General features: G+C 39.7%; 1 protein-coding gene across 6 annotated transcripts in view; it reads left to right on the top strand.

Moving 5' to 3' along the window:
• The first annotated feature begins 7,246 nt into the window (after window positions 1–7,246).
• LOC118812746 (NACHT, LRR and PYD domains-containing protein 3-like) overlaps window positions 7,247–14,425 on the top strand; it is a 33,562-nt gene continuing 26,383 nt past the window's right edge. For 5 of the 6 annotated variants that reach the window (XM_036577862.1, XM_036577861.1, XM_036577859.1 and 2 more), the window contains exons 1-4: window positions 7,247–7,584; window positions 7,958–8,088; window positions 8,189–8,305; window positions 14,170–14,286. In XM_036577862.1, coding sequence (XP_036433755.1) covers window positions 8,036–8,088; window positions 8,189–8,305; window positions 14,170–14,286 — 287 coding nt within the window. In that variant the 5' untranslated portion in view covers window positions 7,247–7,584; window positions 7,958–8,035. The remainder of the gene's footprint in view (window positions 7,585–7,957; window positions 8,089–8,188; window positions 8,306–14,169; window positions 14,287–14,425) is intronic. The other variant, XM_036577860.1, reaches the window with a different exon arrangement.

Genomic DNA, 14,425 nt, shown 5'->3' on the forward strand with positions numbered 1-14,425 from the left:
GGTAGATTATTATTGTTGATTGGCTATTTCAAATTAATCACATAAACCCTCAAAACTAAAGAGACATCCCGAGAGCAAACAATTACTGGCAAAGTCAGTGGATTATTTTCAGTGAAAACGTGATGGACTGCAGCTCCAAATCACAGTCCACATCTACCTCGTACATTTATATTCTGCCCTCACCCCCTTTTTTGTAACATCATAGCAAGCATGTTTTTATGTTATGGTTTTTAACGTAACTGTAATTGTGTTTTTGGTGAATGACCAGGTCTGATCTGTTCCAGGACCTAATGCTCAGGTTTTCAGTGTCAGCACTTGCATTAAAAAATTGCATTAAAGGAGCTAATTTTAGTTGTCCCGTGGGAAAGTATGCTGCTATGGGCCGATATGCTTTGTTTGTATAAACAGGTGAATCTTGGGTTGGAAAATTTTGAGAACCCTTGGAGTTAATGGTGGTAGAAGAGATTATTTGACTTTTTGTATCCTGAGCTAACTGTCAGTGTATCAGAGTCACAGTGCTGTGTGGTTTAGTATCCTAAGCTGATGTAAAAGAGACTCAGTTCAGAGTCTGATGTTGTTGATTAATAGACCTATGGAGTCTGAAATGGATCATGATGTGATGGTGCTGTAGAAGACCATGTAGTGTGTTTGTTCTGAGGGAAATAATGGGAGTATAAACAGTGTAATCAGTGCAGTGGTGAATGAAGCTCCAGCTGATTCTCCGGTGCTCTTTATCACAGTGTACAGAGAGTAATGGTGCAGCAGGAACATGGCCAGTGAGAAAACCCACAGCAGCGTTCCTGCACGCCTCCCAGTTCCACACTCCAGGATCAGTAGTGGGAGTTTTATTGATCAGTGTGGGAGGGTGGAGCTCCAGGAGGCTGCTGGGAGGGTGAGGTGGGCTGTGGCTCCCCCTGCTGGTCAGTCTGTCTGTTAGACTCCATGGTGGATCACTCTGTCTAACAGCACACCAACTGCTGTTGACCACTGTTTTCATCAGTATTCAGTTAGACTCTTGGGAAGTTCTGCACTGTAGGAACACAGAACAACAGTGTAAGTCGTGTAGTGTGAAAGGAGTTGAGAGTGAAAGAGCAGCTTAAAATCAGACTCAAGTAAAAGTGTTGATACACTATTTGAGCTCTGAGTTTCTCTGTAGAACTCAGTTGTAGATAAGTAATGTCAATTCAGTCATAAATAAAAAATGGACATGTAATCTGCTGTAGATGACAAATGTTGAGTGGACAGGATTAATTTGAATGAAATCAAGTAAAAAATAGATTTATAGATGAGCACCTCTAAGGGGTTTGTAATGTAATGTTAGCTTGTGGTGCACATGAAAATTTAATAGCCGTCTAGCACTACACGACTTACACTGTTGTTCTCTGTTCCTACAGCAGGGGCAGTAGACTCCAGCTGCAGCAATGAGGGAGCTTTTTATACACCTACAAAACACTGTGGGAACACAGGACCCCTGTGTTCACTCTGACAGAAATAATCTGCTGCATCTTCAGTCTGGACATTACTGATGGTCAGAGTGAAGTCAGATCCAGATCCACTGCCACTGAAATGATCTGGAACACCTGACTGTCTCATGTTAGCATCATAGATCAGAAGTTTAGGAGCTTCTCCAGGTTCCTGCTGGTACCAGCATCGATTGATTAATTTTATATTTTCATCCACATGCACTTTGAACATAGAATTTTCAAGACAGAAAGTAACACTAATAACACTGGAACAAAATCTGATTTGCATGCTTGTTACAAATTTACACAGAGCATAACAGACAGAGCTGAAACATTTCAACAAATGCAGACAGTTTTTCATGTTTCAGTGGTAGAGCCTGGAAAACATCCAGATCAGAGATAGCAAGTTCAGCTATCAGCTAGAGAGTAAAGAGAAAGTGGATGAAAGTGTTCTTTTTCAAACTTCTGACCTTTACTCCAGGGAAAATATTTTATGGGACATTTTGGTTCTGTTCTTTGTTTTGAAAGAGTAAAATCCACTTGAATATGCAGTAATCTTCAGAATTAAAAACAATATTAGAAATCTGCATACGGAATATTAGAATAACTGTAATGGTGTTTTCATATATTGAAACAGATCCCTAAGTAATTCAGTTGCTGACAGCTTTAATGTGCCTCGTTTGTTATGAGTGCAGAGAAAGATATCTAGTGACCTCATGAAAAAATGGAACAGTTTCTGTTTAGCCAGCTGTTCGAAGGACACCTTGGAGACTCTTCTAAAGCTTTATAGTGCACTATTTCTGTAATAGGGAGCGATTCTGAATGCAGGAGGATCTGACTCTGAACTGACTCCACAGACAGAACTGTGCAGCTGCTACGAGTTTGATTCCAATGGCTATATCAATCAATTCGACTGATTCATTGAAAAGAATCAGTTCAAAAGAGCAATTCTTCATTTGTGGGGCTTCGCTCTCATTCCGCCTCTGTTCTCTTAAGCTGATTCCTCCAGGTCTGATAAATTACGGCTTTTAACTTCATTTTACTAAACACATGAACATAAATGATGCTCCATATGATGTTTGGGATATGTTTTGTATATTATGATACAATTTGTAAGATTTCTAGTGGTATAATTTGCTATAAAGCTGCTTAACTTTCGTTAGCTGCTGAGCTAATAAGCTAACTGAGTGGCTGCTAGCAGCTCACTTTAGATTGACACACTAGTTAGCTAGGTTTATCTAAGAGAGCAAACAAACTCTAAAGTACTGCTAATTATGGGACATAATATTGACCAGCAGCTGGGTTATCAGTTCCATAAGCACTGACTGCCCTAAACATGAGATTATATATTTCATTTATCTTTGTTTTTTGTTCTGTCTGTGTTTCTCTGTACCTGTGTAAGTAAGAGTTTTTATCAAAACACTATGTATGTATTAGTAAATATTACCAATTTTCTTGAAGGTGGTATGTACATCACATAGTTATGGCCATGAGGAACATAAAGTCACTCAAAATAGTTTGATGTAAATTGTTCCATTGTAGAGAAATGTACAAACTCAGATTTCTTTACAGTGTGGGCAATAGGAACCAGAGGTTGGTTGGGATCCATTATATTTACATTTTCTAAATGACCAGTGAACCTCCATGTGCCATCTGGGTTTTTATATGTAATGTTGATGATGGTAAAAGAGTGGTAAATCTGAAGTAAGTTTCCTTTAAAGACTATTTTGTCTGACAACACCCTGCATGTATCTTTCTGCTATGAGTGATAAGGTATTTTTAAAGGCATCAAAGTCTTCGTCTGGTTCCTAAGCTGCCCAATTATTTAGTGGCTTTTAGATAGACCTTTCAGTCCTTTTCTTCACTGGAGCTTTTCAGCTTTTCACTCTGTCTCTTCCTCTTCTTCTGCTTCTGCTTCTTCTTCTTCTTCTCCTTCTTCTTCTTCTTCTGCTTCTGGTTCTTCTTCTTCTGCTTCTGCTTCTGCTTCTTCTTCTTCTTCTCCTTCTTCTTCTTCTTCTGCTTCTGGTTCTTCTTCTTCTGCTTCTGCTTCTGCTTCTTCTTCTTCTTCTCCTTCTTCTTCTTCTTCTGCTTCTGGTTCTTCTTCTTCTGCTTCTGCTTCTTCTGCTTCTTCTTCTTCTGCTTCTTCTTCTTCTGCTGCTTCTTCTTCTTCTTCTTCTTCTTCTTCTTCTGCTTCTTCTTCTTCTGCTGCTGCTGTTCGCCCCCCTCTTTCTTACTCTGTTTCCTCTCAGCTGTTTTTAAAAGGCGCTCACGCTGCCAGCAAGAATAGCACCCCAGGCGAGAGGGAATGAGAGCTTGTTTCTCCGCCTCCTCGTCACCGCCCCCAGCTCGCAGTTCGTCCGTACGGATTGGACGTGAGGTGGAGTGGAGCAGCCTTGCTGTGGAAGGGGCGGGGCCCAGGCGACGGAGCTCGGGACTCACTCCTTGCCCTCGTGCCTCTCATGGCCGGAACCATTGGTGACATCCTCCCGCCGTCACTCTTGTACCTCGGCGGAGCTCGGGCTTTATGTTCTGTCCCCCACCCACTCGCAGCCCTCTCCTCTTCGGGGTTCGTCACTGCTCGGTGTTCGGGCCCCACCTTCCGGCAGGCTCTCGCAGCCACCGTCAGAGCCCGGGGGTCTACCTTGTGTAAATTGTGAAAATTTGTCTTAAGCCCTATTCAGACAGGATTCATTTTGAATGAGGTGAGGTAATGTTATTTTCACCAGTGTTTCTGATTGATTTTGGTCCCATCCAAATCTGCCATGTCAGTCTTTTTTTTTTTTGTCAGTAAAGATCACGGCACTTTTCACCTTCTGTAAAATGACCCATAGAAGTAACCTCAGGATATATTAATTCTGTGCAAATCTATGTCTTCGAAAATGGTATCATATCATTAAAAAGTTTCTTAAATATGGAGACACTGAAAGAAGCATTTACTAGTGTTCTCTATGGCTAAAATAAGGCCAATATGTAACAATACTGTTAAGGATTGGTATTGTGAGAGGCTGTTATGCACAGTGTGGCCTAAGTCTTCCATCAGAACAAATGCAGCAATCCCCTTTAAATTCTAATTTATTTTAGAAGGAATTAAAGACAGTTTGCAAATTGAGTATGTGTAAAGATGAAGAAATGTTGCAGTGTAGTACAATATGTGTTCTGTATGGTAACAGTTTTAAATGGAGATTAAAACTTTGTTTCACTTGTCTTTCAGTGATGACAGCTTCTGTATGTAACCGCGTATATGTGGCGCATTATGGCGAATGCTGCCCTCCCTCACACGCACAACTTTGTTTGCTGTGAATTACCAGCTTATGGCGATCCTAATGACCCACTGTATTCACTTCAGATAGCAAAGTAAATGGTTAGAGAAAACAGTTTAAATTAGGAGTCTTCACATGCTTTCTAGTCTTTTCCAGAGTCAAGGCGGTGTGTAAATCGAGTAGCCACTCCTTTCTCTGCCATTTATACTGAGACTTATACTGATTTTTTATCCCATGTGAATTGATCATAAATATTACGGACGTCCTGCGGTAAACTGCCATCACCCACCTCCCTATATAAAACTAATCCTGTCCCAATAAGACTTTAGACAGCTCACTATGTCCAAACATGTGATTTGTGTTAAATTTACTTATTTGTGTTTTAGTCAAATGACATCACACTCATGCACAATGTCTTGTAAAGACATTTGCAAATAGTTATGTTATTATATATTTATTTTTTGTATAATTGTCTTTCTTTTTTGTGTGTTTGTATCTACAGGAAGTCTTCATATCAGACAAATTGTAAATATTTGTACTGTTATAAGTCAAATAAAGTTGCTCTTTATTTACGAAAACCAGCATCTTGGCATGTGAAGACAATGTCATGTCATGAAATGCATTTGTGATGTTTCAATTCAATCAAGTAGGAGCACTTCAGTGCTGTTTGGAAACTTAAGTTTGATACACACGGCGGACAGAGCGTCGGTTTCTGCCAACCAAGGAATTTACAAATCTAAGTTATGTTACCTCTGACTTTACGGCTTCGATTGATTGTTGTATTTGTGTAAACAACTGAACATATTTGTGTTCGTAGATCTCCAGGAATTGTTCCTGTGTTGAAATTTAGGTAGTTCACTTGTCTAAGGCAAATTCGTTAAGTGAAGCTAATGTTAGTTAGCTTAGCTAGCGGACTGTGTAAATGTGCTGGCTCTTCAAAACGAGAGAGTCCAGTATAAAAATTATTGACTGTTCACTGTTTAGTGTTAAGCGCTTTTGGTATGTAATTATCGATTAAATTCTATACTCAGATTTTTTTCTGTCCTCAGGAACTAATGCTACAGCAGCAGAGAGGTGCTGGCTGAGGGGCTGAGGAAGAGGAGCTGTTACGGGGAGAAAGCACATAACTTGCCGAGCGTATTTGGGGAAAACACGGTGGAACCAGCACTACAGACTGACGTTCTCCCTGAACAATGAAAAATACTTTAACTTACAGGATGATGTAGAAGTTCAGAAATAAAACGTTTTTAAAAATAAATACCATAAATGCTTATTTCTGCCTGCTTTGCTTCTCTTGTATTGCTGTGTTTATCACCGTTCAGTGAATGTTAACAGCTAAATTTCAGACTAGGAGCTCATACATAAGATGAGAATGCACAAAATAAAACGCATATTAGCCAAATTAACACATTGTGTGCAATAATTATCCTGAGTGCATTTTGTACAAAATCATACATCGTTTTTATTCTTTGTGTTTTAGAAATAAAGCAGGTTCATTAAGGTGGATGAGGACAGTGAATGAATTTAAATGACTCATGAACTGTTAGTCACGATTATCTGTATTTATTTGGGCTACCAAGTTGAGTATAGTTTAGGACGGATACGACTCCTTTAAGCAGCCAGATCTTCATACAAATTTCCACAACAGTGTCAATGCAGCAAAACAGCTGCTGTAGATGCGAGAGCCAGCTGTCCTTTTACACTGAGGTGATCCACCTTTACAGTCTGAGGGGAGTTTAAACTAACCAGCGACTGCGATTAAAACAGATAAAACGTGCACAGCGCAGTGAAAGTTATGACGTATTATGGTTCTGAAGCACTGTCCCAAATGCGATGCCTGCTAAGGTTCCTTTTCAGCTAAAATGCTGCCCAACTAGAGAGGAACCTTTAGGCAGCTGCCTCCAGAATGGAACACACTAATTAACAGAGGCTGAATGTTATCATTGATTCTCTGAAGTGTGTAATATGATGTATGTTGGGAGCACAGTAAATAGTTGGCCTAAATGTTGAATGAACCAAGCCTAGTGCTGTAATGACAGATGTGAGGTAGTGGCATTCTTTTTAATGACAGTGAAATCTGATAAGGGGCACTAAATTTGGTCTTGCACATACCCGTAGAAGAAATGGTTAGTTGTGCTCCTGACATATAAAATAGATTTACACTGGATTAAATTCAAACTACTACATTTATCCTGAGTTTTAGTGAGATTTTATTTGGATATAATTGATGTTACTGAATTTATGCCAGAATCAGAACATCATACCAAAAGTGTGAACAAGTGTGAACGAATATTAGAACTTGATGGGGCGCTCTGTCTCCAACTATTCCTTCAGCTGCACAGTGAATGAAGGGACAGGGTCACTGCACTGAGCCAGTACCAGTTATCTTCATGACTGAGTGTGAGAGAGTGCCAGAGCTCAAAGGTCCTATGTGAAAGGAGTGTCAGGGACAGACTTGCTGACACCACAGTCATAAACATGTTGCACACCAACAAGCAAGAGTTAATAAGAAAGTATGTTTTATTTGAGTCCTGAGGCACAGCTAGCACAGGTTTTTTCAAGATGCTGCGGAGCTGAATCATGCTTCTAATGTGGAAAACCGGATCACACAGAGGACACTCACTTTTAGGAAAATTGACACACTTGCACATGTGTTTAAAAAAGACAGACTGTTCGGCTCAATACCAACCATTTGCTGAAGAGGGCGCTGTGATTGTTCAAAGTACACTCTGCTCTCTTAGTCCTGTAAAAAAACACCTCCTCCTGCAGTGACAAACTAATCCAGTCAAAGTGAAATCTTCAGTGGCTTCCAATTTTGAGAAGAGAGTATAAATAACAGCACTTGATGAAAGGACACAGAGGTAATTACTGTATTTCTGACTTGACTAAAGACATTTCAGACACAGAGAGAGCAGAAAATAACTGAACTCTGTTCACAGAAATATATTATATCAACTGCATGTGGCCGCATGTATAGCTTCATGCAAAGTGCCAGAATCACAGTAAGAAAGACTAAAATAATGTAAATAAGTTGTTGCAGCTGAGTTTATATGTGGTATTCTGTGCTGGGTTTTGGGGAGGTTTGTGCAGTGTTAGTGCCTACGGTCAAGGCATGGCTATTGATGACCTACCAGCTATCCTGGCCATTCAGTAGCGCTGAGCAGCAGGTCTCCTCTGCTGCTACATTCAGTAAAAGATATATACTTACTCTACGCTGACACTACAATATTTCAGATGACTCTCAGGAGAAGTCATGAAGGAGACTTGACTGTATGTGTGTGATGACAGGATTAAGTATAATCTGAAGGAGTCATGACCTCCAAAATGAGCTCCTCTGAGGAACAGGACACACAGAAAGCTGAGAGGTGAGAAAATCATGTGGTTTGGTGTAAAGCGAGTTTGTTCTCATCTACACCAACATGCAGGAACATCTGTAGATCATGTCTGATACTGTGTGTGTTCTAGACTGGTTGAGGGTCAGAGATCTGACTCACCTGAACCCAGCTGTGTGTCCATGAAGAGTGTCGAGTCGTTGGACAGAATAATTACCTTCAGAGAGGATAACAGCTCTACTGAGCTCAGGTAAGGATCAGTCGGGTTTCTACATTCGGGGCTGATATATTTCTTTCTTTTTCTTTTTCTTTGTAACTAACATTGTTGCCTGTTTATCATATATATGACAGTGGTAGGGCTGTCTAATACATTCTAAATATCGTCCTGTACCTGTTGTGTGAATGCCATTAGGCTACCTACTTCTCCTAGCAGTCCTTGTTTGGTGAAAAAATGCAGTAAACATGCTCTGAATATTAAAGAATATATCAATCTTGTTCAAATGATATATATGAAGAGTATTTTGTTATGTTAATTGGTTGACATTTGTAGTGTTTAATTCTAAAAACATTATTTTCCATTATAATCTTACCAGTATTGTAATCTGCAAAAGGTAAACCAATGTCACAAAATAAACAAAGCACATGGCCAAGAGAATAGGATGTATCTTCCAGTAATATGCAATAAAATAATAGTTTAACACATTTAATATAGTAAAGTAAATAATCATTTTGTATGACAGCGACAGTTCAGTTTCAAGTTATAAGTTTAAATTATGAAAATTTGTATATCATTAGTTTATATATAAATATATGAATATACATTCAGCATAACACTATGTTTCTGCCAGATTAGAGAAAAGGCTGTGCTAATTACTGCTACTATTACTAATACTACTACTACTACTACTAATATTAGTAGCATAATAATTTTGTACGTAGTTTGACCAGAGGAGGATGGGTCCCCCCATGTGAGCCTTGGTTCCTCCCAAGGTTTCTTCCTCAGCTCTGAGGGAGTTTTTCCTGGCTTGCTCACCTGGAGGATTTACATTTTATGTTAAAACTTTGTCTTTAATGGATTTCTGTGAAGCTGCTTTGTGACAACATCAGTTGTAAAAAGCGCTATACAAATAAATTTGCCTTGACTTGACTTGACTAATTGAATACCATCAAACCTTTTCTACCTTTCTTTTATTATGCCTTTTTCATCCAACGCACATATCACTAGACTAAAATGTTCCCAAAGGCTAAATTCTGACTAATTGATGCTAAAAAAACGGGTGAAGGTTTTATCGATTAGCATAGCAGAAGAGCTTTGCTGCAGAATTACGAAAGCTCTTGGATTACAACCCCATTTCCAAAAAAGTTGGGATGCTGTGCAGAATGTAAATAAAAATAGAATGCAATGATATGCAAATCATGAAATTTTTGTGTTTCTTCGAAACATATATGCCTATTTTGAATTTGATGCCAACAACACACTCCAGAAAAGTTGGGACGGGGGCCTGTTTACCACTGTGTTTCATCACCTCTTCTTTATACAACACTCTGTAAGTGTTTGGGAACTGAGGAGACACTGCTGTAGTTTTGGGAGAGGAATGTTTTACTGTTCTTGTTTGATACAGGATTTCAGCTGCTCATCAGTTCAGGGGCTCATTTGTCGTATTTTTTCATTTCATAATGTGCCAAATGTTTTCAGTGGAGACAGGTCTGGACTGCAGGCAGGTCAGTTTAGCACCCAGACTCTTTTAATATGGAGCAATGCTGCTGTAATACATACAGAATGTGGTTTGGTATTGTCTTGCTGAAATAATCAAGGCCTTCCCTGAAGAAGACGTCGTCTGGATGGCAGCATATGTTGCCAAAACTTGTAGCATTAATGGTGCTTTCACAGATGAGCACGTCACTCATGCCATGCGCACTAATGCCCCCCTATACCATCATGAATACTGGCTTTGATAATGTGCTCTGATAACAAGCTGAGTGGTCTTTAGCCCAGAGAACACAGTGTCCATGATTTTCAAAAAGAATTTCAAATGGTAATTTGACTACAGGACACTTTTCCACTTCCCCTCAGTCCTTTTTAAATGAGCTCGGGCCCAGAGAAGGTGGAAGCATTTCTGGATGCTGGATGTTTGTTCTTTGCATTTTGGAGTTTTAACTTGCATTTGTGGATGCAGCGATAAACTGTTTTCACAGACAGTGTTTTTCAGAAGTGTTCCTGAGCCCATACAGTGATTTCCACTACAGAATCAAAGATCACGACCAGCAAATACTGGTTTTCAGCCTTGTCCCTTGCATACAGAGATTTCTCCAGCTTCTCTGAATCTTTTAATAATATGAAACTTTATTCTTGAACTATTTGATCATGCAGTCTTTCACAAAGTGGTGAACCCTTTCCTATCTTCTGAAAGACTCAGCCTCCCTGAGATGCTCTTTTGCTCTTTTCCAATCATGTTACTGACTTCTTGTCAATTAATCACTGTGTTCTTTTTTTTAACATTACACAGCTTTCTTTGTTTTTTGCCCCCATGCCAACTTTTTGGGAATGTGTTTTTGGCATCAAAATTCAAAATGGGCATATATTTTTCAAAAAACTATAAAATTTCTCAGTTTCAACATTTGAAATGAAATGACTTGCACATCGTTGCATTTTGTTTTTATTTAGATTTTGCACAGCGTCCCAATGTTTTTTGGAAATGGCGTTGTGCATGACATGTTTCAAGAGGTGGCAGTGTGATGCTGATGTAAATATACTGTACTGTGCAGGCGCCTTAATGATGCAACTCTCCCTCATGCAGTTAAAATTACCACACTGTTTGTAGAAGCTGCCCAACAATAATCTGTAAGCATCTTGAACAAACATAAATCATCACAACCATTCAGCACAATACTACACTTTCACCACATAATGAATTATATACTGCTTCCTATTATGGTAAAATAAATTAAAAATGTTTGTCTTGATAAAATCAATAGATTCATTCAAAGCTATTAAAATGTCTATACCCACTTTATGAATTTATGCACTGAATATGTGATTGGCCTGAAATCAGCCCGAAATGAATGAAAGTAAATGGAGGGCTTCTCTCAAATGGTTCTCTCATGTCTGATCAGATCACTTCCAGTGGCACACATTTGAAAGCAAAAGCTGGGGGCCTGACTGCAACATGAAAAGAACTAGGAGTCAAGAGCTGAGCAGTGAAAGCTTAGGCCAGCAGTTCACTTAGAGAGCTCGGTTAGCGTTCCAGCTATATGGATGGTGCTCAATAAAGGCCCATCTTGTAAAGGTTTTGTTCTTCTTCCTCTTAGCAGCAGCAGAATGCTACAATATATTTAAGCATCATTGGTTAATACATTCATATATCATTAACTTACAGTGTACCAAGAGTAAATTATCAGTGAAAGCGTTCTAAAACACTAGAGAGAAATAGCATTTTATTTACAGCCTATCAAAAAACACCATTCTTTACTTTCAGTTCAATAGTGACACTAAGTCATTGATTGTCCTTCAGATTACTGCATTGCTATTAGCCAATAATTTGTATTAGTCCACATTATCTCCAAACAGATATTATGTATTACAGAAAGAATTTCAATTAATGTGTCAAATTGTGGTATTAATTAACAGAATGAGTTAGCAAGATACTGATGATTAATGTTTATCATTATTAAAGACTATTCACATCTCACTCTGTTCTTTATTAATGTATACATGTCAGATGACAATATCAGAGATGGAAACTGCTCACATTTTGGCGAAAGGGCCCCTTTGTAGAATTTTGCTTAGAGCCACAGGGAGGTCAGAATAACAGTGATGTGAAATAAAGATATAACAGTTGTTTGTTGGTCAACATAGCTTTGCTTAGCTAGATAGGTAGTTAGCTTAAGCTAAGGGTGACATGGTAAAGAAATGTGAAAATGTCAACTCTAGATATGTTGGGATTTGTGAAAAGTAACACAAACATATTCCTAGGTTTTGATAATCACAAGGTCGTGTCTAATCTTTCAGTGGGCTGACTCAGAGTGGTCCATGGGTGTTTTCGGTTGTTTCTCTGTCCACCCAATGCTTTCACCTTTTACCCTTTACCTGCTTGCAACCCTGCAATATACACATATAACTGATATCAAACTGCTGATGTTCTCTGCGCTCACTCTGCTCTGTCCTTCTGGACGTACTTCACTAAAAATGTATAAATTAAACAATTGGAAAATACAAGCTCCATCCTTACATACAAGCACACAGATAATTATTTTTAAAAATATTTTTTGCTGTTGCAGTAAAAAAAAAAATTCTGAAATCTGCCCCCTCAGAGCCCCCACTTTCCTCGTCCCTGCATAATGCAAAGTCCTGCATGTTAAATAACTATAAACTACATACTGCAACCTCTCACATTTCTGCAAATATTTCATTATATCTTTTCATGGGACAACACTATAGAAATTAAATTTGGATATAACTTAAAGTAGTCAGTGTTCAGCTTGTATAGCAGTATAGATTCACTGTCCTCTGAAAATAACTCAACACACAGCCATTAATGTCAAAATAGCTGGCAACACATTTAATTCCCCCTGATAGTGAACATGTCCAAATTGTGCCCAACTGTGTCGTTGTCCCTTCCTGGTGTCATGTGACTCGTTAGAGTTACAAGGTTCCACGTGTGAATGGGGAGCAGGGCTGTTAAATTTGGTGTTTTGGGTACAATTCTCTCATACTGGCCACTGGATATTCAACATGGCACCTCATGGCAAAGAATTCTCTGAGGATGTGAGAAATAGAATTGTTGCTCTCCACAAAGACGGCCTAGGCTATAAGAAGATTGCTAACATCCTGAAAGTGAGCTATAGCATGGTGGCCAAGTTCATACAGCAGTTTTCCAGGACAGGTTCCACTCGGAACAGGCCTTGCCAGGGTCGACCAAAGAAGTTGAGTCCATGTGTTCAGTGTCACATCCAGAGGTTGGCTTCAAAAAATAGACGCATAAGTGCTGCCAGCATTGCTGCAGAGGTTGAAGGAGTAGGAGGTCAGCCTGTCAGTGCTCAGACCATACGCCGCACAATGCATCAACTTGGTCTGCATGGCCATCGTCCCAGAAGGAAGCCTCTTCTGAAGCTGATGCACAAGAAAGCCAGCAAACAGTTCGCTGAAGACAAGCAGTCCAAGAACATGGATTACTGGAACCATGTCCTGCGGTCTGACGAGACCAAGATAAACTTGTTTGGCTCAGATGGTGTCCAGCATGGGTGGCAGTGCCCTGGTGAGGAGTACCAAGACAACTGTCTCTTGCCTACAGTCAAGCATGGTGGTGGTAGCGTCATGGTCTGGAGCGGCATGAGTGCTGCCAGCACTGGGGAGCTGCGGTTCATTGAGGGAAACATGAATTCCAACATGTACTGTGACATTCTGAAGCAGAGCATGATGCTCTCCCTTCGGAAACTGCGCCACATGGCAGTTTTCCAACTCGATAACAACCCCAAACACACCTCCAAGATGACAACTGCCTTGCTGAAGGTAAAGCTGATGGACTGACCAAGTATGTCTCCAGACCTAAACCCAATTGAGTCCCTGTGGGGCATCCTCAAGCGGAAAGAGGAGGAGCACAAGGTGTCTAACATCCACCAGCTCTGTGATGTCATCATGGAGGAGTGGAAGAGGATTCCAATAGCAACCTGTGCAGCTCTGGTGAATTCCATGCCCAAGAAGATTAAAGCAGTGCTAGATAAGAATGGTGGTCACACAAAATATTGACACTTTGAGCACAATTTGGACACATTCACTGTGAGGTGTACTCACTTGTGTTGCCAGCTATTTAGACATTAATGGCTGTGTGCTGAGTTATTTTTGGAGAACAGTAAATCTATACTGCTATACAAGCTGTAGGCTGACTACTTTAAGTTCTATCCAAGTTTCATTTCTATAGTGTTGTCCCATGGAAAGATATAATAAAATATTTTCAGAAATGTGAGGGGTGTACTCACTTTTGTGAGATATTGTGTGTGTGTGTGTGTGTGTGTGTGTATGTGTGTGTGTGTGTATGTGTATATATATATATATATATATATATATATATAGCAATTATGACTCTAATAGCATTTTTCTTCATTTTTATCTTTTAGTCTGAATCAGAGAGAAAGACCAGACTCACCTGGACCCAGCTATGTGTCCGTGAAGAGTGACCGGTCAATGAGCCCTCCACTACTGATCAGACAGGAGGACTGTTCTACTGAGCTGAGGTAAACATAGTTTTAAGTAAGAATGCTGTCGGGAAATGTTCCTGATTAATCTCAGCAGGTGAGTGAGGTGTGTTGGAGCAGGTAAACACTACACTGTGGAGTGCTGTTGTTCTCCTGGACACTAGATCAGGGGATTCAA

The sequence above is a fragment of the Colossoma macropomum genome, unplaced genomic scaffold (assembly GCF_904425465.1).
Source record: "Colossoma macropomum unplaced genomic scaffold, Colossoma_macropomum, whole genome shotgun sequence".
In the NCBI taxonomy this organism is placed as follows: Eukaryota; Metazoa; Chordata; class Actinopteri; order Characiformes; family Serrasalmidae; genus Colossoma; species Colossoma macropomum.